The sequence below is a fragment of the Belonocnema kinseyi genome, chromosome 10 (genome assembly GCF_010883055.1).
Source record: "Belonocnema kinseyi isolate 2016_QV_RU_SX_M_011 chromosome 10, B_treatae_v1, whole genome shotgun sequence".
Lineage (NCBI taxonomy): Eukaryota > Metazoa > Arthropoda > Insecta > Hymenoptera > Cynipidae > Belonocnema > Belonocnema kinseyi.
The window spans coordinates 43,986,335-44,008,601 of NC_046666.1; the positions used below are offsets into that span (position 1 = coordinate 43,986,335).

At 26.4% G+C, this 22,267-nt stretch overlaps 1 protein-coding gene across 2 annotated transcripts in view; it reads right to left on the reverse strand.

Annotated features, from left to right (window-relative positions):
• The window catches only part of LOC117181627, a 186,128-nt gene that overhangs the window by 19,597 nt on the left and 144,264 nt on the right, over nt 1-22,267 (reverse strand). For both annotated transcript variants that reach the window (XM_033374500.1, XM_033374501.1), the window contains 2 exons: nt 11,527-11,666; nt 8,753-9,049 (listed from right to left, as the gene is read on the reverse strand). In XM_033374500.1, coding sequence (XP_033230391.1) covers nt 8,753-9,049; nt 11,527-11,666 — 437 coding nt within the window. The remainder of the gene's footprint in view (nt 1-8,752; nt 9,050-11,526; nt 11,667-22,267) is intronic.

Consider the following 22,267-nt stretch of genomic DNA (forward strand, 5'->3'; position numbering starts at 1 on the left):
TTTCGGACCAACCTATTGTTTACGTATCACTATCCAGGTTCAATATCTGTATCAATCATTCGCCATTAGTCGGATAGTCATCCCTGAAATTCGGGTGGGTAACGTCTGCCAAGGGAAAATTGGTAATCATAGACTAACGTGAGCGGCATTAAAGTTCGCTGGGCGGAGGCGCAGGATCTTCAAAGAGAGTGCACTTAGATAATGCCCGGCCCGAGGTGGCCCCTCCCCCCTCCCAACCCCCACGATATCGAAGGGGGCTTTTGATGAAGGCTGTGAATTCGGTTGAGTAAAGGGTAATCCTATCATACGCTACGGCTATGAGATCTTCGTTTTGATATATACAGTGCAAGGATCCTCACGAGGATGCTTTCTGCATTCAGAGAACCTACATGGATTCCGAATTTCAGTCTTTCTCTGAGGTAACTATTAACAATTCGTCTCCATTTGCCTCTGGATTCATACCAGCTCAATTTCGGAAATTTACCTCATTTCCTTCTAATGGGGGGGGGGGGGGGGGGGGGGGGGGTAACAGGTTTTGTGAGGATTTATGATGTAGGGCGAGTAAAGCAAAAGGGCGTTGAAGTATCAGAATACAAATTTCACACTCTCTTCCTTATTCCCTTCTTTGCCCCTCTTTTAAAGAATTCCTCTTTTTACTCCTGTTTTCAAAAAGTTTTCCCCTTTTCTCGTTTTTTTCTGATGAAATTCGAATTAGATTATTGAAAACAAATAAGAAAATCTAACTATTCTTTGGTGAGAGTTAACTATTTTTAATTTGACATTATACTATTATATATTTTTGGTTCAGAATTTATCTCTTTTGGTAAAAAATTCAACTTTGTTGGTTGAAAATTAATTCTTTTTATTTAAAAAATATATCATTATATTTTTGGTTCAGAGTTCATCTTTTCGTTCAAAAGTCTACTATTTTGACAATAAGTCAATTTTTTGGCTTGAAAATATAAGAACTTGGGTGCAAGTTAAACTACTTTCTTAAATTGATTACATTCGTCAGATATTGAACTAATTTGAAAGCAATTAATTTTTTTAACTGAAGATTTAACTATTCCATTCTTGTTTGAACAATGATTCTTTCTAGTTAAAAATCAAACAATTTTGCTTAAAATGTATATATTTTGTTTAAATTCGTCCTTTTTCTATAGAAAGTTGATCTTTTTGATTGCAAATTGAACTGCTTCGTTGAGGCTTAAACTATATTATTAAAAATTCATTTGATTAGCTTAAGATCAATCTATTCGACTAAAAATGTAACAACTTTTTGAAAACGCTTTTCTTTTCCTTAAAATTAAAGTTTTTTTTATTAAAAATTAAATAACTTTGTTGAAAAATTAATTAATTTGTTAAAAATGTATTTAGTTATTTGCAAATTCTTCTCTTTCGTTAGAAATGTGTTGCTTCCTTTCTTTTTTTTGACAAACAAATTTTTTCAAATGTAAAATTAATTATTCCATTTTTGGTAGAAAATTTCATGGTTTTTTAGAAAAGACCTATTTTTTTCTTAACATTACGACTTTTTTTGTTAAAAATTCTTCTTAAATGTTCAAAATGGATAGTTTTTAATTAAGAATTCTATAATGTGATTCAACTTTGTTGGTTGAAAGTTAATTCTTTTTATTTAAAAAATATATCATTATATTTTTGGTTCAGAGTTCTTCTTTTCGTTCAAAATTCTACTATTTTGTCAATAAGTCAATTTTTTGGCACGAAAATATAAGTACTTGGTTGAAAGTTAAATTACTTTCTTAAATTAATTACATTGGTTAGATATTGAACTAATTTGAAAGCAATTAATTTTTTTAACTGAAGATTTAACTATTCCATTCTTGTTTGAAAAATGATTCTTTAGGTTAAAAATCAAACAATTTTGCTTAAAATGTATATATTTTGTTTAAATTCGTCTTTTTTTATAGAACATTGTTCTTTTTGATTGAAAACTTAACTGCTTCGTTGAGGGTTAAAATATTTTATTAAAAATTTATTTTACTAGCTTAAGATCAACCTATTCGACTAAAAATATAACTACTTTCCGAAAACGCTTTTCTTTTCTTGGAAATTAAAGTTCTTTATTAAAAATGAATTTACTTTGTTAAAAAATTAATTAATTTGTTAAAAATGTATTTAGTTATTTGCAAATCCTTCTCTTTCGTTAAAAATGTGTTGCGTCCTTTCTTTTTTTTTTGACGAACATATTTTTTCAAATGTAAATTTAATTATTCCATTTTGGGTAGAAAATTGCATGGTTTTGTAGAAAAGACGGGTTTTTTGCTAAAATTACGACTTTTTTTGTTAAAAATTGTTCTTAAATGTTCAAAATTTATATTCTTTAGTTAAAAATTCAACAATGTGGTTCAAAATATACATATTTTGTTATAAATTATTTTTTTTTCGGTAGAGATTTAATCCACTGGATTGAAAATTGAACTGCTTTCTTTTTTTGTTTAAAAATGATTTTTTTCACACCAAATTAAACTATTTAATTATTTCTTGAAAAATTATAGTTTTGTATTGAAAATCTAACAGCTTGGTTGAAAATTTATGTAATTTGTTATCAATTGGTCTTTTTTTAAAATAAAATTGTTCCTGTTAATTAACGATTTAATAATTGGTTTCAAAAAATGAACTACTCTCTTAACAATAATTTAGTTACTTGAAGAGCCATGTGCTTAGTATAAGATTAATTCTGTTAAAAATCGCACTAATTTTGTGAATATTCGTCTTTAATATTCCATTTTAAATTTAAAATATAACTGTATTCTGAAAAATGAGTCTTTCTGGTTTGAAAACTTCACTATTTAGTAAAAAATGCATCTGTTTTTCAATGAAGTTCACACTTTTTTGCTTAAAAATTCTTCTTTCTGAAAATTTAAAATGTTGCTGAAAATTCAAATATTTTCTTAGAAGGCGATCTTTTTGTTTCAAAATTCAACACCTTAATTGAAAATTCATCTTTTTCAAATCAAAAATTATACCTTTACTTGAAAATACATCTTTTTATGATTGACGTTAATTTTTTTTTGTTTACAAATTCGACTTTCTTTATTTTACTAAAAAAAGATCAAATTAAAAAAAAAATTCTTTCAAGTTAAAAAGAACTCTTGCATCGAAAATGTATCTCTTTTTGTAGAAAATTAAGCTTATTTTGTTAAAAATTCAATATATTTTTCGCCCAGAAATCTTTTAAGGTCCTTTCTGGCTATGAAGTCTTTTAGAATATTATTTTTTATGTTTTGTTACAGGTGCTTATCAAACGTAGTAATAAAAATAATTTTTTACCTATGAGAGGGGGGGGGGGGGTATTTGTGACTTTACCCTGGGGGGTTTAATCTTTTTGCGAGGACCTGCGATGAAGAAGGGGAGGGGTGGAAAGTGTTTTCAAAATTGTGTGACGTAGTTTTTGACGGCCCCTAACGCCTTAGGTCTTGAGTAAATTTCTCTACTCATGGCCTCAAGAAAAGTAATCTTGCTTATCATTAACTAAATTTCGAAACGTTTACATTTCATTCATATCTCACTAATTCCGGGTGAAAAAATATGCGGCGATTATACAGCAGCTTGGAGAGAAGTTGGGTAAATAAAAGGGAACACAAATTTTAGAACCTCGCATTTATAGCGGTTTATAGAGTTTTGTTTACCCAGTATTAAATTCTGTGAATGTATCAAATTTTCATAATTTTTTGTCTAGATTAAATCGTTCTAGAAAGAAATAGACTTTCTAGAGGATAACGAAATATTGAGATATTTTAGAGTTTTGATGTTATCTTGTCGACCAGGGTAATTAATTCATGATTTTCTGATGTTAGATTTTGTCGTTTACTGGTCAAATCATTTACTTTTTCTAGAAGATTATTACGGTTGAAAGTGGAAATGAATTACAATTTTCAAATGAGGAATTTTGATTCCAAGAATTTACTCATAAAAGAGAAAAAAATTGCTATTGAAATAAAAAAATAATTTAAATCATTACATTTATTATTCATGATTTATATCTAAATTCCATACATTTCAAAGTATCATTATTAATTTTATTTCGAAAGAAATTTCTATAAATGAAAAAATATAAATTATAATATAATGTTACAAATATAATTAAACAATATAACGACATGTCGGTACAAGGGAAAAAATGGACGGTAATGTTTGAACAAATTCTAGTATCGACACTAAGAGTTCTAAACTAGTTTTCAGTTTTAAAAGTTTAAAAATATGCCGAAAAAGAATCTGAAAAATTGAAAGTTTTTTCTTTAATTTTAAAGGATTTCGAAAAATTTGTTAAAACAATTTTTAAATTTGAGGCAATTTTTATATTTTGAAGAAATTAAAACAAATTTCACTAAAAAATCTAATAATTTTAGAAAGATATTCAGAAGATTTAGAAGTCTGTGCAGAATTTTACAAATGCGAATCATTTAAAAATATATTTAAGATATTGAAAAATTTGAAACAAATATTTGAACATTTTAAAAACGAAGCTTTTCAAGAATTTTGGATGCTTTCAAGAGAATAAGTTCTTTTCTTAAGTTTTCTGGAAAAATTAAAAATCATTTTTGACTTTCAAATATGAATTCTAAGAAAAGATTTAAACAGATTTAAAACGATTTCTTACATTTTCGGAACAAGTATGTATTTACTTTTTATTATATATTTGTTTGAAATTGTGTAATAATATTGATCATGGTGTTAGAAATTTAGAAACGATTTAAAAAAATTTCGAAATATTTTTTGATTCTTTAGTTAGAGAATTTTGTAAGAGACTTAGAATGAGGCTAAGAATTTCTGTAAATCATGAAAGGTGGGGAAAGGAATGAGGCTTTTTGACTGCAAAGTCGAAACCGAGAAAGCATTTATTTAAGGTGGGGATCAAGAAACCGCAAGCGAGCTTCCGCTAAAGATTACCACCGCGGCTCTGGAGAAGTAGAAGAGGCAGAAGAGACCAGCCGGAGGACTTCTTAATGAGATTAAGTGTCCTGGCGACAAACACTCTCTGGCTAGATTTACATTTTATACATTTTTAAGCGGTTGTCTAACCGCAACTGTCTATACCTACTCCCGTTTCACTCTGATGAGCTTTCTTTATTCATTAGGAATTAGGACATCCAAAAATATTTTTATGTCTGAGGGTCGCAACAAGTTAATGCATTGTCAAAGACCTGATAAGATAAGAAAGCATCTATATGGCTAGATTCACATTTGATACATTTTTAAGGGGTTGTCTGACCGCAAATGTCTCTACCTACTGACAAGCTTTTTTTATTCATTATGAGTTAGGACTTTTAAAGATATTTTTCAATCTTGTAGTCGCAGAAAATTTATTAATTTTCAAAGATTTGATAAGATATATTACAGACTAGATTTGTATTTGATACATTAATCGATTGTCTGACCATAACGGTCTATGCCTACTGGAAAACTTTATTTATTATTTATGAATCAGGACTCTCAAAAATAATTTTAAGTCTGGAATTTGCAACAAATTAATAAACTGTCAACGTTCTGATCATATAATATAGCTTCAATCTGGCTAGATTCACATTTTATATATGTTTGAGCGGTTGTCCAGCCGCATCTGTCTTTACCTACTGCCAAGCTTTTCTTTTTTCATTAGGAATTAGAACTGTCTGAAATATTTTTGAATTCTGGAAGTCGCAATAAAAAATAATGCATTGTAAAAGGCCTGATAAGATAAGATAGCTTCTATCTCGGTACATTAAGATTTTATAGATTTGTAAATGGTTGTCCAACTGCAAATGTCTATACTTACTGACAAGCTTCCCTTTATTCATTAGTAATTAGGACTTCCAAAAATATTTTCAAGTCTGAAAGAGACAATAAATTAATTTATTTTCAGAGACTTGATAAGATGAGATACTTTCTCTCTGACTAGATTATTTTTTATACGTTTTTAAGCGGTTGTCTAGCCATAACTGTCTATATCTACTCCCATTTCACTCTCGAAGCTTCCCTTTATTCATTAAGAATTAGGACTTCAAAAAATATTTTTCAAATCTGAAAGTAGCAACAAATTAATGCATTACCAAAGGCCTGATAAGATAAGATAGCTTCTATCTGGCTAGATTCACACTTCATACATGTTTAAGCGGTTGTCTGACCGTGACTACCTATACCTACTGACAAGGTTTCCTTTATTCATTAGGAAATCAGACTTCCAAAAATATTTTCAAGTCTAGCATTCGCAACAAATTAATTAATTATCAACGCATTAACTATTTACTACTTCAAGAATTTTTTTACAATTCGTATTTTTGTGTTGAAAAGTCAACTGTAATCTTGTTGGATGAAAATTTAACTCTCTTACTAAAAATTTGACTTTTTGATTTAAAATGTCACCCATTTCAATAGAATATTCATTTTTCTTGTACAAAAATACAACTGTTTGTGTGAAAATTTAACAATCTTGTTAAAAAGTCGCACTTTTTGGTTAAGAATTCGACTATTGAACAGAAAATGAATTATTGTTTATTGTTTGCAATTCTTATTTTAGTATTGGAAAGTGAACAGGGATCTTCTTTGGATGAAAATTTAACTATTTTTTAAGGTTATTTTTTAATTCATCGGTTTCATAAGAAATTTTATCTTTCTTGAATAAAAATGCGAACTGTTTAGTTAAAAAGTCAACTCTTTATTGAAAGTTTGTCTCTTTGATAATAAAATTCAGCGGCAGAAATTTCATCTTTCATGGAAAATTAAACTATTTGTTGAAAATTCATACTTTTCGGTTGAAAATTCTGCTGTTTTGTTGAAAATCAAACGATTAAAAAAAAAAATACTTTTTGTTTAAAATTGATAAATAGGCTTTGAAAGACGAACTGAAATCCTTTCTGGATGAAAGTTTAACTTACAAAAGATTGTGGTTTTTATTAAAAATTTATCTGTTTTAGTAAAAATGCAGCTGTCTTGGATAAAAATGCAACTATTTAGTAGAGAATTGAACTGTTTTTTAAAAAATTTATCGTATTTGTTGACAAATTTCGTCTTCTCAGATTAAAAATTCAATTTTTTTCTGTAGGAACTTTTTTTTTAACTCGAATTTTGATCTTGAAAAGTCAAATGGAATGCTTTTTGGATGAAAATTCAACTATTTTTCTATTATTTTTTTTCAAATGAAAAATACATCTGTTTTAAGAGAAATGATTTTGATAAAAATGAAACTATTTGGTAGAGAATTCAACAATTCTGTTAAAAAGTAATCGTTTTTAGTTCAAAATTCGACTTTTTCAATTGAAAATTCAATTTTTTTGTAGAAACATATTTTTTTTCAAAAATTCATATTTTGATCTTGAAAAGTCAGTTGAAATCATTTTAAAAGAAAATTCAATTTTTTTTTTTGAAAATTTATCTCTTTGAATTAAAAATTCATCTATGTTAGTAGAGATTTCTTTTTTATTCAACTATTTCGTTCGAAAGATTTGGTTCAATCATTTTGTTAAGAAGTATTTATTTTTTTGAAGATTTATATGTTTTGTAGAAAATTCATCTGTTTGGCTGAAAATTTAAGGGTTTCGTCGAAAATTAATCTTTTTTTAATTGAAAATTCAACTGCTTGGGAAAAAGTTAAACTACATTATTTAACATTTATTTTATTGATTGAAGACTTGTGTCTTTGGTTTTAAATTTAACTGTTTAGTGGAAAAGTCTTCTTTTGTTTTCATTTAATTTTTTTACTGAAAATTTAATTCTTCGAATTTTTTAAGATTGATATTTTTTAAGTTGAAAATTCTCCTTTTTTGTTGAAAAAAAATAATTTTCTTGGTTTGAGAATTCATTTTTGTTTGGCAAAAATGCACCAGTTTCTCGAAAAATTAATTTCTTGTTGAAAACTCATATTTTTTATTTGAGAAGTCAATTTTTGTAGAAAAAAATTCGTCTCTTCGCTTGAAGGTTCAACAACCTATATAAAGTTTGATTTATTTATTGGATAAACAATCTTTATTTGTTGAAAATTCGTCTTTTTTAATTTAAAATTCAATTTTTTCGTAGCAACTTATTTTTGCTCAAAAATTCATATTTTGATCTTGAAAAGTCAATTGAAAACGTTTTAAAAGAAAATTTAACTATTTTTTCGATTTAAGAATTCATCTATGTTAGTAGAAATTTCTTTTTTTTCAACTATTTCGTTCGAAAGATTTGGTTGAATAATTTTATTAAGATATCATTTTTTTGAAGATTTATATTTTTTGTAGGAAATTAATCTGTTTGGCTGAAAATTTAACGGTTTTGTCGAAAATTAATCTTTTTTTAATTAAAAATTCAACTGCTTGGGAACAAGTTAAGCTACATTATTTAACATTTATTTTATTGATTGAAGGCTTGTGGCTTTGTGTCCTTTTGGTATGTTAAGTTTATGTCACATTAAATATGTTACTATTTTGTTTAAAACAAATAATTAAATTTAAAATGTTTAAACTTTTATCAGAAATACTGTTTTATTCCGTTTATATAAAAGATTCTATCTTGAAATTATTACAAGATTAAAGTTTTAGTATTTAAATATTAATGATCGAGGAAAATGAAAAATTATTCAAGGAAGAATCAGGGAATTTTTAAAATAAAGCTCTATGACACCCTGCCTAATTCTACTAGCAATAACTAGTAAAGAAATTCTGTACACTAAAAATTACGTACAGTAAGGGGGGTGGGTGGGGTGGGTAGAAATATATTTTTACGGTTTTTTATACGTATTTCACTCAATTTTAGAGAAAAAATTAATTCTTACCTCATCGAGAGGACATCCGACTAGAAATGCATGACTATGAAGTAGCAGAAACCTTAGAAGTTTGTCTTTGACCTCGGCAGCTGGACTAGGAGGTGGTGGTCTTGATTTGTAGACCTGAATCTTGAGAGTAGTCAGGTGGATCAATTCTGCCAAAATATCGCCAACTGTTAAGAGTGGCCCTTCAGCTACTTTTTCAGTTGGCAAGGGCTTCCAATTTCTTATCACAATGCTCCCTCGAGCACTTAATATGAGATCACTAGAGTAGCCTAGTCGTAATAATGCTTCACCGACCAAATCCTGAAAAAAAAGTATTAACATATTTTTTAGTTATTTATTTTGCGTATGTATTTTGCAAGGGGTCTCTTATGAATATCGGATAAGAAATTTCTTATAATTTTTTCAAGATATTTGAAAATATTTCCATGGATTTAAGAAATTTTCAAACACTTTTAACAACAGAATTTTTAACAATCTTAAAGAATTCCAGAAGATTTAAAGCGATTTAAAAAATGTCGAGGTATTTCAAAGAATCCTGCAGGATTTCCAAAGATTTCAAGATATTTTCAGTGAACTTTGGACAATAAATGAAATTAAATTATATTTGAAGGGAACCCTAGCAATTTAAATGATTTCAAGGAATTTTAAAGTATTTCAAGAAATTTCGCAACATTAAAGAGTTCCGAAGATGCCAAGGGATTACAAAAAATTTATTAAGTCTTCTAAATATTTCATGGAATTTTAAAATATTTCAAGGAATTTCACAAGGTTCAAGGATTCTATTATATCTTAAAGGATTTTATTAAATCTTCAAGGATTTTAAGAAACTTCAAATACCTCTAGGGATTTGAGAGTTTTCCAGAGAATGATAATAAATAAGTTTAATTTAAATTATATTCTAGGGGTTCCAAAGGATTTATACTTATTTAAATGGATTTTTACTTTTTTCTGAACATTTTAGGGTACTTTAAGGGATACAAAAGGAATTTAAAAGATCTTAAATTTTTTTAAGGATTTTCAAAGATTTCAAGGAATTTTAAGGTATTTCAAGGAATTTCCCAAGATTCAAGGTTTCTATTAAATCTTCAAGGATTTCAAGGAATTTCAAAGATTTCTTGGGATATGAACACTTTTTCAGAGAATGATATATAAGTTTAACTTGAATTATATTCTAGGAGTTTAATGGGATTTATTGATAAAAAATGGATTTTTACCTTTCCCTAAACATTTTAAGGTATTTTAAGGGATGTTAAAGGATTTCAAGAAATATGAAAAATGTAAAGAGAGTTTTAAGAATTTTAGATGATTTCCAAAGGTTTCAAATGATTTTAAGGTATTTCTAAGAATTTCACAAAATTCAAGGATTCTAGTAAATATTTAAGGATTTCAAGGAATTTCAAATTTTTAGAAGGATTTGAAAATTTTTCAGAGAATTATAATAAATAAGTTTAATGTAATTTATATTCTAGGGGTTCCAAAGGATTTATACTTTTCAAAATGGATGTTTAAATTTTTCTAAACATTTTAAGGTCATTTAAAAGATTCTAAAGGATTTCAAGAAATATAAAAAATGTCAAGAGTTATTAAGGAATTTTTGAGAATTTCCAAAGATTTCAAGGGATGTTAAGGTATTTCGAAGAAATTTCACAAGATTTAGGGATTTTATGAAATCTGCAAACATATCTTGGAATTTTATGGATTTCTAGGGATTTGAGTGTATTTCAGAGAATGACATTAAATGAATTTTATTTTAATTATATTCGATAAGTTCTTAAAAGATGCTAAAGAATTTTAAGAGATATTAAAGAGTTTTAGGGGATTTCAAAGGATTTGAAGGGATTTTAAGGTATTTCAAGGAATTTCACAAGATTGAAGGATTTTATGAAATCTTTAAGGAATTTTAAAGATTTCTAGGGATATCAGTGTTTTTCAGAGGATGATAATAAATAAGTTTAATTTATATTATATTTCTTGGGTTCCAAATAATTTAAGAATTAAGAAATGGATTTGTACCTTTTTCCAAAAATTTTTACGATATTTTAAAGGATGATAAAGGATTTCAAGAGGTATAAAAAATTTCAAAAGAAAATAAAGAATTTTAAAGGATTTTTAAAGATTTCCAAGGATTTTAAGGTATTTCAAGGTATTCCACAAGAATCAAGGATTTTATTAAATCTTCAAGAAATTTAAGGATTGTAAAAGATTTCTAGAAATTTGAAAGGATTTTTTTTGGAGAAATTTCATAAATAACTTTAATTTAAATTGTATGCAAGAACTTTTAAATGATTTATACTTTTTAAATGGATTTTTACGTTTTCCAAATATTTCAAGTGGTTCCAAGGGATTCTAGACGAACTAAAAAAATATAAAAAATATAAAATGATTTCAACGAATGTTTAAGGTTTTGAAAATATTTCAAGGGATTTCTAAGGAACATTAGAAAATAAATGAAGTTTCATTGAATTTCAAGGGATTTTTGAAGATTTTAAAGATTTCAAGCAATTTTAAGGTATTTTAAGGAATTTCAGAAGATTTAATTAAATAAAAAAGGATTTCAAGGTATTTCAAGGATTTCTAGGGATTTTAATTTTTTTCTAGTGGATTTTTGCAGATTTCAAGAAATGTAAGGAGAAAGGATTAAGATTTATAGTACTTCCAATTATTTTAAAGATTTTGGGTTATTTTCCAAATCTCAATGGATTTTAACAAAGTTTAAAGAATGGTCAATACAATATAAATATGAATAAAAAAATTACATTGTATTTCGTTCTTCTTACCTGAAAGGGCATCACAGCTGGTATGAAAACATATGTATCTTTTTCTACATGAGGCCTCCTCCAATTATCACGAGCACTTGCCCGACTCTCTATGACACTATGAATAACCTCGACGACACAGTGAACTGGAAGACTTTTTGCTGAAACAACAAAAAAATCAAAAGTTAGAAAAAATTGAAATTAAAATTAAGAAGAATTTTTGGCATTCTCAAATCTTTCAAATTTTTTTCAGAATTAATAAATGAGCATACCTTATAATAAAGTAACATTTGAAAAATGTATGTATAATAATTTAAAAGATTGAAATAGAAAAATCGTTTCCAAACTATACAATTTTGTAAGGGTAAATGATGTTTTTAAATAGGGGTCATATATTTTATACAATTTCTAACTTTTTTGAAATTATATTGTTTTAAACCGAATAAAATCGACTTCGAGTTACTCATTCATCTTTTTAATTTAAAATTAAATTTTTTAGCCGAAAATTTAACTGCCAGGCTGAAAATGCCTTTAAAAATTGAAGTATTCGGTAAAATAATTTATGTTTTTTATTAAATAATAATTCCTTTTTGTAGAAAATGAATTTTCTTGGTTGAAAATTGATCTTTTTGTTTGAAGATTTATTCTTTGTTTCAAAATTAGATTTTCATTAAAAATTAAACTGTTTTTTGATGTTATGGATTTGACCAGATGAATACTATTTTTTTGTTGTTGAAAACTTAATTTTTCATGAAAAATTCATTACTATGGTTAAGAATTAGTTTTTCTTATTCATAATTAATGTTTTGAACTGACTATATAACTGTTCTATTTTTTGTCAAAATCTGATCTTATCGTTATGGAAATTTAATCTTCTTGGTTGAAAATTCATTTGTTCTGTGGAAAATCTACCTATTTTTTTTAACAAAATTTTTTTGGTTTCAAAAGTAATTTTTTACTAAACATTTTAACATTTTATTTCAAGTTGAAAATTTCTCTGTTGCAAATGAAAATTGCACTGTTTTGTTGAAAATTCATCTTTTAGGTAGAAAAATAATCTTATTAGTGGTAACTACATCTTTTTGGATGAAAATTTACTTCTTTGGGTAAAAATATTTTTTAAAATTTATCATCATTCTTAATTAAAAATGTATGTATTGTGTTCAAAATTTATTTTTTTTTTTAAGTAGAATATTAATTTTCTCTCATTGAAATACAATTTCTAACTATTCTATTTTAAGTTAAAAATTAATTTATGTGGACGAAAATTCAACTAATTTATTTTTAGTTGAAAATTTATGTATTGTTTTTAAATTGATATTTTTATAAAAAATTAATCTTTGGGTATAAAAATAAAATTTTTAGTTAAAAATACATTTTTTGATTGATTGGAATTATTTAAAACTCATATGTTCATTTTAAAATGTCCAACTGAATTATTTTGGATAAAAATTCAACTATTTCATTTTTAATTTGTCTTTTCATCCAAAAAATTAATCTGTTTTCGTAGAAATTGCATATTTCTTGTTTAAAAATTCAACTTTGTGTAATATTCGTCTTTTTGATTTAAAAATTCATTTTTTTTAATGGAAAGTTAATATTTTTGGTTGAAAAGGCATCTTTTTTTATTTTCAAATTAATTTTTTCAACTAAAAATATATTCACCTATTTTGATATAAAATAATCTTGATTACAAATTAATTTTCTCAGTTCAAAACTAATTTCTTCCGAGAAAAATGTAACTAGTTCGTAGGAAACTCGTTGTTTATATGAAAATTATTCTTCTTGGATAAAAATGCAATTTTTTCACTTAAAAATTAATTTGGTTAAAAACGTAACTATTTTGTTGAAAACTAATTTCTTAGTGAAAAATTTATTTTTAAACTTAAAACTTAATTGTTTCATGTATGGTTGAAAATTTATTATGGATCAAAATGTAACTATTTAGTTAAGAATTCGTATGTTAAAAAGTAGAAGTATATTGTTGTTCACGGAAACTATATATAAATATTTATATTCAACTATTTGGTTGAAAATTAACCTAGATTTTTTATTTAAAAATTTTGATTTAAAATTTATATTTCCATGTAGAAATTTTCACTATTTTTAAAAAACCCTCGTCATTAATCTTAGAAACATATTTAAAAAGATTTAAACAGATTTCCATAATTAAACAAATAAATAATGAGGAAGGTTTTTATGCATTTTTAAAAAATTTGACAGGTTTTATTAAATACTGAAGGAAAATTCAAATCATTTTAAAAGATATTCAGAAGTTTTGAAAGAATTTAAAAAAACTTAAGTTTAAAAGATTCCAAATAATTAAAAATAAAATTATATAAAAAAATTGATTGAGATTCAAATAAAAATTCACAATTGTTTTTAATCTTATAAAATTAATTTCATGAGACGAACAAAGGAGAAGCTGTATGTGCGAGCATTTTTTGATAGAATTTCATGAAGTTGTTTGAATACAGAGGTTTTTATTTTATGTTCGTATATTTTGTTGAAAATTCGTCTTTTCTGTTAGAATATTTTTCTTCTTGGTTAAAAATTCAAAAACTTTTTGTTTTAAAAATGAATGTATTTTGTTAGGAATTCATCTTTTTGGTTGAAAATGTAACTATTTGATTGAAAATTTAACTACTTCACGGAAAGCATATCTTTTGATTAAAAATGCAAATAACTGGTTGAAGATTCATCTCCTTTCACCAATTTGCTACAACACACGAATTTTTTATAAAATAAACCGTTGCATTTACAAATATACTACGGAAAATTCCATAATTCTAGCTAGCCAGAGTCAAAACATAAACTAAAATCTGCGATGATTTCTTCTAATTTTAATATTTTGATTGCAAGTGACATATCGTTGGAATTGCAAAAAAAAACGTAGATTTCGAATATGATGTTTTTACATTCCTGATTGCAAAATTATAACATTTTTATGTTTGTCATTTTATTCCTCATTTGGCCAAAGAGGCCCCACCACTGGCAATACTCGACACAGCGCTCTCACTCAGTCAGCGACGCGAGGGGAAGTCGAGTGGAGAGGGTAAGACGAGCAGGTAGACCGCGATCAAATGAAAATCGCCCATTTTAAAAGTTTAAAAATCAGAATTAATTTAAAGTACAACGGATACTAATTTCAAGAGATGAGGTATGCCCGCCTCTAATCCGACGCGAGATATGCTGGGTGAAGGCAAGTGAGGGGTACAAATGGTGGGGGTATACTTAGCAGGAAAAGGATGCGAGTTGGGTGATGACTAAGTGGGACAGTTTGAGTACCATTGGAAAAGAAGAGGGCTGATGAGAGGTCAAGGTTTCGGAAAAGAAGTTGCAGATCCAATCTGGAAAATCTAGATTTTAGATGTTGAATCTCGAATCTGAATCTGAATCAGGATGTGGAGTGAAAGAGAAGGACGAATCGAGGGTGGCTGAAGGTGAAGATTGTACCCAAGTGTTACCCTCTTGCTAAGCATATGCAGATCCACTCGTCTATCCCGAGACAATGGGACCTGGTTCTGAACACAATAGCGACGATCCTTGTTTAACCCTGACTTAAGTCTCTGATTCTATCCTACTTCATCGTGTAATCCCAGACCTCTCCGAAGAGCTGGTGAACTGGCAAAAGAGTAAACGAGAGAGATGGAAAATATCACCATATCAGACAATCTGAGCCAGAGTACTCTGATCTGTCAAAGATTCAAAGGGCATTCCACCACTTGTCCCAATCCAAAAGCGTCTTATGAGCAATCGTACTCACTAAAGGATTTCATTCATGATCTCTAAAATAGGTATTAAGAGCTTAAATACCCATTGACGACTTCGAAAATACTCTCGAACTCAGAACTAATTAAAAGTGGTATCAAAACTAGGGTTTTTGGACTGAAAGTTAGTTACAGTCATAACTGAATAAATCACTTTCTATTGTTTTTTTTATTTACTAATTAGTTCACTTTCCATCAAAAATAGTGTTTTACGGTGAGATGATAATTTTTTGTGCCTCAACTGTTTTCGTTCGGTTTCGCCAACTTTCGCTGTAAAAATGATCGCCTAACCAAGTGTTTTAAAATTTTTGCAAAAACTGTAATTACCGATTTTTAAGTTTTTGTTTATTTTTTGTTCATTTAATAATAAAAAAAACAACGAATTTTGACTTTTGAAATTTTTTAGTAGAATTAATAAAAGTTAGTAAATAATTTGTTACTTTAAAAGCAATATTTATACACTAATATCCATATCAGGTATTTTGTATGGAATAAATAAAGTTTTACTATTAAATCGATCATATATTAATTGAAAATAGAACCTAAGTATAATATTTGGCCACCGAATCAAAGTTAATAATTGTTTAAAGTACCTTAATTAACAAATGCACTATTCTGCTAGTTTGGAGGTCCAAATTGATTTTTTTGGATGAAATTAACTTTAAATAACTAACTTCTAAATTTTTAAGAATATTTTGATGGACGTAAATAATTTATTATCGTAAAATACAATTGTTTAAAAAAATTTTTCTTATTTTATTTATTGATAAATAAAATACCGCTATTTTCACGGAATCAACAGCTAGTTATTTAAAAATGATTTTTTGCTATGAATCGATAACATTTGATAATTGCTTAGCCAAACTTAATTAACAAATGCATTATTAGCTATTTTTCAGAATTTAAACTTCTTTTTTTGTGTAATCAACTGATAATAAGACATTTTTTCTTTTTTTTTATAGTTCGATAACGATCCACTATTTTTATTTTTATTAACAATGTAGTGAACAACTTTCTCTTGGCTGATGAATTTTTTTCGGGATGTAAGTATATTACATGCAGTTTCGACGGTGTCAGTAAAAGAGAACGTGTTTTTCTTAGAATTAGTTTGATTTCATAACAATGTAACCACTCGTGTGATACTTGTAGAAATCTCATATTATATACCGTGCATGGCTACGTTAATTAAATTGTTAATAAAATAAAAATAGTGCATCGTTATTGAACTATTAAAAAAAGATAAAAAATGTGTTATCAACAGTTGATTGCATAAACAGAACAATTTCTTAAATTTTTGACAAAACGTGGAATAGTTAAAACTTTTAGTTCTAAAAATTATTTTTAAATAAAGAAAAAAGGGATTTTCAACAAAATACCTGAATTTCTACCGAAAAATTCCTTTTCATCTAAAGAAAAAAAAATTTCTATCAAATAGCTTATATTTCAACAACAACAAAATTTTTTAATTAAAATAGTGAATCGTCAACCCAAACAATTAATTGTTTACAAAAGAGTCTAATTTTCAGCCAAGTAATTTTATTTCTGACCTAAAAGATGAATTTTCAACTGAAATAATAATTATTGAACTGTAATACTTGACCTTTTAACCGAAAAAAAATTTTTAAACAAGATGATTAACTTGCAAAGAAAATATAATTTTCTACAAAAAGAAGTCGATTACAAAAAAATATGTGGATTCTTAAAGAAATAGTTTAATTGAAATACTCAATTAATAAACACAAAATTTTACCTACATTTTTTAATTTTGAACAAGGAAATGTTAATTTTCAACCAAAAATGGACATTCAAATTTTCAGTTGAAGAAATTAATTTTCAATCAAACTAAGATAAATTTTTGGTTTTTTAATTATATGCGCAATGCTTTCCATTTAAAAGTTCAATATTCAAATTAGAAGTTTTCATTCTAAAAATGAGAAAGTTTTGAAGTGTATGACATTTGAGTTTTTGAATACGATTCCAAGTAATATAATAATAAAATACAATTTTAATTATCAGTATGGAAATAAGTAATTTTACTGTTCGAATTATATTTCTATAAAATATATTTAATGAATTGTGAAGAGAAATAAAGAATAAAAAATTAATCTAAATAAATTATTACCATAATTCAGTATTTGAAAAAAATTTATTTATAAGCATTTCTCGATTTTTAAAATAATGAAAAAATATTTTTAATTCATTTAAAAAACCACATGCTCATTATTGTCCTAAAATTTTCAAAAATTCTTCATTTGTAATTTATAATTTTTTCAATTGAAATCTTTTTTGTTGAAAATTTGTCTTTTTGATTTGAAAATCCATCTGTTGTGAAACATACATTTCGGAACAAATTGTTTAAATAAAAAAACATTATTTAAACAATACGGCAGGATAAAATCACCATAAACAAAAATTATTTCTCGGCTAAAAAAAAAATAATAAGTTTCGCCTAATTTCCTTTAAGAACGATTTCATCAAAATCCAAATATTTAGTATATCTATTTCAATTAATTTTATTTTTCACTCAATAATTTTTGACGATTCGCATAAGAATGCGCTAAATATGATACTAAACATTTGTTATAAAATTTTTACAAGTTTTGTTCAACTTTTTTATGAAAAACCATAAGATTCATACTAAAAAAGTTTTATGTTATACTGTAAAATAATTAATTATTATTATAAAAATGCAGCAAAAATTAAGCAATTCTAATTTCAATAGTAGTATCTGAAAATAATTATGAATTCGAAAAAATGTAATTCCTGTGCAAAGGTGACCAATAATACCAAATTATTAATAGATATAATTTTTCTAGTTAATTATATGTTGATAAAAATAAAATTTTAAGACAAATATTGCAAAATAAATTTATAAGGCAAATATTACAAAATAAATGTTTTACGTCGAAAAAATATACATTAAGCTGATGTAAGGTTATGACTAATCAGTTTAAAAATTAATAAAAGATAATATTCGAACGAATATTTTATAATAAGGCGGCCACTATTAGAAATCGTATAAGCCTACTCATACATGAAAATGAGATTTACTTTTTCCTGAGATTTGAAAGTATTACGTAATTGAAAATAATACCTCCCATCATAAATAAAAGTCTGATCTCTAATAGTAATTCAGCGTGTTTTATTAAGAGAGCCTTAAACAAATCCGTGCATCTAACTGGAAAATTCCATAAAATTAAGATTTTAAAAGCGATTAGCTTCAACAAAATATCAAGCATTAAATGAAATTCCTAACCTAAAGATATGAAAGAACCATTTCCAAATTTGTGATTAATTTGGAGAAGTTGATTGATTTTGGCATTTTTTATAACAATGAATTAGGGCACTCTGATTTGGGCTCTGAAATAGTAAAGGACTATTGCTAGAAAGTCGATAATTTTTAATATTTTTCGAAATCGCAGAATATCAAATTCAAAGACTTGATAGTTGCAAAATCTTCAGTTTATAGAATTTTAATTAAACAATTTTGAATTTTTCAACCTTCAGACTTAATTCTTAACAATGAAAAATACAGAGAATTTTTCAAATTCAAGCCTTGAAAATTAAAAGATTTTAAACTCAGGCATTAAAAATTGGATTATTTTTAATTTAAAGTGTTCGAGAATATAAAATATTTAAAACTAAATTAAAAAAAAAACCATTTCATATATAGCCATCTTGTTTGGTATTGTTTTTTGTAGTTTTCAATTTCCAATCTCATATCTTAAAATTTCCCAATTTTAAGTTAAAGATTTTAAAAAATTATTAAGATTAAATTATGCAATTTGATTACTCGGAAAATTAATAATTGGAAGAGCATGGTTTTATTTTTTATTTATTTAGAGATTACTGTAGAAATGTGCTTGAAAAATTATAAAACTACCTCAAAAATATTTAAAAGTATTCGACAATTTCAGGTACTTAAGAAAATTTCAGTTCAGAGTATTTAGGAAATTCAGAAAATGAAGAGAATTCAAAATGTTCATAGAATTCACGGAATTCGCAGAAATCAAGGATATCGGGAAATTTAGAAAACTAAAAAAAATCCGGATTTCAGAGAAGTCAAGGAATTTAGAGAAATTTGAAAATTCATGGATTTCAGGAAATTCAGAGATTTTTAGTGATTTCAGAGAATTTAAGAAATTTTAGGGCTATTTAGGGAGTTCAAGGTATTCAGAAGATTTCTGGAATATCAGATAATGTAAAAAATGAATTTCTCGGTATTCTGAAAATTTAAGAAATTTAGGTAATCCCAGGAACTCATAGGATTTCTGGAATTTCAGATAATGAAGGGAATTCGAAGAATTCATAAAATCAAAGGAAATGAAGAAGTTCAAAGAATTTAAGAAATTTATGTAATTCAAGGAATTCAGAGAATTCTTCAAATTTTAGGCATTCAGAATTTAAAAAATCAGGCAATCCAAAATATCCAGGCATGTCAGTAAATTCAAGAAATTCAAAAATTTGAAGTAATTTAGTGAATCTGCTGAATTTACATTGCTTTAAATTTACAATTTTTTTATTCTGACGGAAAAATTCTTTTTTTTGTCAGTCTTTTTAATAGAGAACTTAACGATAATTGCATTTACTCCTAAAATTGGTTGATAAATTCCATGATGTTTTATACAAATTTAATAAGCATATGCATTATTTATATTTATATTATTATATTTATTTTCTATACAATCATTTGTTTATAACTTTGCAGTTAACAATTTTTAGCATATTTTTCAGCTTGAAAAATTAAGAATCTTTTGTGGTTTGCACATCTCGGGATATTTTATAGTTTGCAAATTTCAGGATATTTTATAGTTGGAAACTTTTAGAATATTTTATAGTTCACAAATTTCAAAATAGTTTATATTTTTCAAATTTTAGAATATTTTGCAGTTTAAAAATTTCAAAAAATTTTTGAGTTTACAAATTTCAGAATGTTCCGTAGTTTGAAAATTTTCGAATATTGCGTAGGTAACAAATTTCAGAATATTTTGTAGATTGTTTGCAAATTTCAGTATATCTTGTAGTTTTCACATTTCAGAATATTTTGTAGTTTGAAAATGTCCAAATATTTTGTAGTTTTCAAATCGATCAACCATTTGGTATAAAATTGAACAATTCGATTAAAAATTACCTTTTCAGTTAAAAAATCTTTTTTTTTCTTTCGATTTAACTATTTCGTTGGAAAAATATACTACTTCTTAGGAAAATTTAACTTTTTGGTAAAAAATTAAATTTTATCATAAAAAAAATCGTATTTTTCATTAAAAACTCAACTATTTTGTAGATAATTAGTCCTGCTCGTATTAAAATTGAACAATTCTGTTGAAAATTGATGTAATTTGTTGAAAGTTCGTGTTTTTTTGTTTTTTAGGAAAAAATTAATCTACTTGCTAGAAAATTCATCTTTCTGGTAGAAAATTAAACTATTCGGTTTAAATTAATCTTTTTAGTTGAGAATGCAACTAATTGGTTAAAAGTTTAAATTGTTTGTTAAAAATTCATATTTTGAGTCCAAATTAAACAAATCGCAACAATACGTATCGCCTAATTTCCTATAACAAACAAGATATTTCGTCCCCGAGAGATTCTGGAACCTCAAGTGTAGAATCTGCCTGATTTGAAATGCAATCAATCAAATTATTTGTTAGAAGAATGTTTTTTACGATTTTTCATAAGTTTACGTTTTCTTAAAATTATATTGCAAGAAATTTGGAGAAAAAAACTTTATTATTAGAAACTTCATGATAATTTTGGAAATAATTCGTAATTTACTGATCAATTCTATGATTTTTTAAAACAATTTTAACAAACAAATGCATCTGTAGACGGAAAAATTACTCTTTTTGATATCAGCCTTTTCAGTTGGGAACTTCATGATAATTTCAGCAAAATTTCTAATTAGTTGATCAATTGTATGATTTTTTTATATGAATTTAACAAATGAATGCATTATAAGGGCATCTGTGGACGGGAAAATAATTTTTTTCGTCAGTCTTTTTAATATAGAACTTAATGATAATTGCATTTACTCCTAAAATTGGTTAATAAATTCTATGATGTTTTAAACCAATTTAATGAGCATCTGCATTATTTATGTTTATAAATTTATATTATTATATTTATTTTCCATTCGATCATTTGTTTATATTTTTTTTGTTCATTATAGAAAATTGGAATATCTTTAACTAATGTTAGTCTATGAAACTGAGTTAATGTCAACAATTCGAGCGCACCCATTAATTAGTAGTGAACAGGATTCACCTTACGATCTCTTCTCGGTCCAGATGACTATCTTAAGGATCCATGAACGGCACGTGTTAAGTCTGGAATAAGATGGCCAACAAAGGATTTACCGACAAGGCCATGTTATTAGGTATTAATGCCTAAACTTCCATCTAATACGCTGTACGACCATAGAGGGGCTAACTATATAGGTTAGTCCAGGTTGCATAAGACAGGTCGTATCGGGTAGTTGGTTTCCATGGGCTGACCAGTGACCAGTGGCTAGTGGCCACCTTAATCCAGGGACGTATAGTTTTCATTAAAGGGTACCCCTTGCTCTGGTGCCGTCTTTGTGTCAGGATCAGCTGGTTTAAGGTGGGCTTTTACATCGAAGGATTTGCTCCTTCCACTCGCTTTATAGTATGACTCCGTTTATTAGTAATGTCTCGATCTTCCTACCTTCCTTTGAGATTATACCGAATATCTAATTTTACAAAAACCCTATTATTTCCCCACCCTTGAAATTCAACACAGACAGTCTCGACTTTGGAATTAACAATATGATTATTAATTCAAATTCAGGAAAATATCATCTGCCAACAAGAGACTGCAATTAAAAAAATTGGTTTTTTAAAGCTTTTTAAAGTTTTCTTTTTGATTTTTGAAGAAAAATAACCATTTTTTAGTTCTTTTAATCAAGCCATTAAACTTTAAGTCATATCTTTAATCATCTTATTTTTAAATTTAAATTAAAATCATTCCCAATGGAG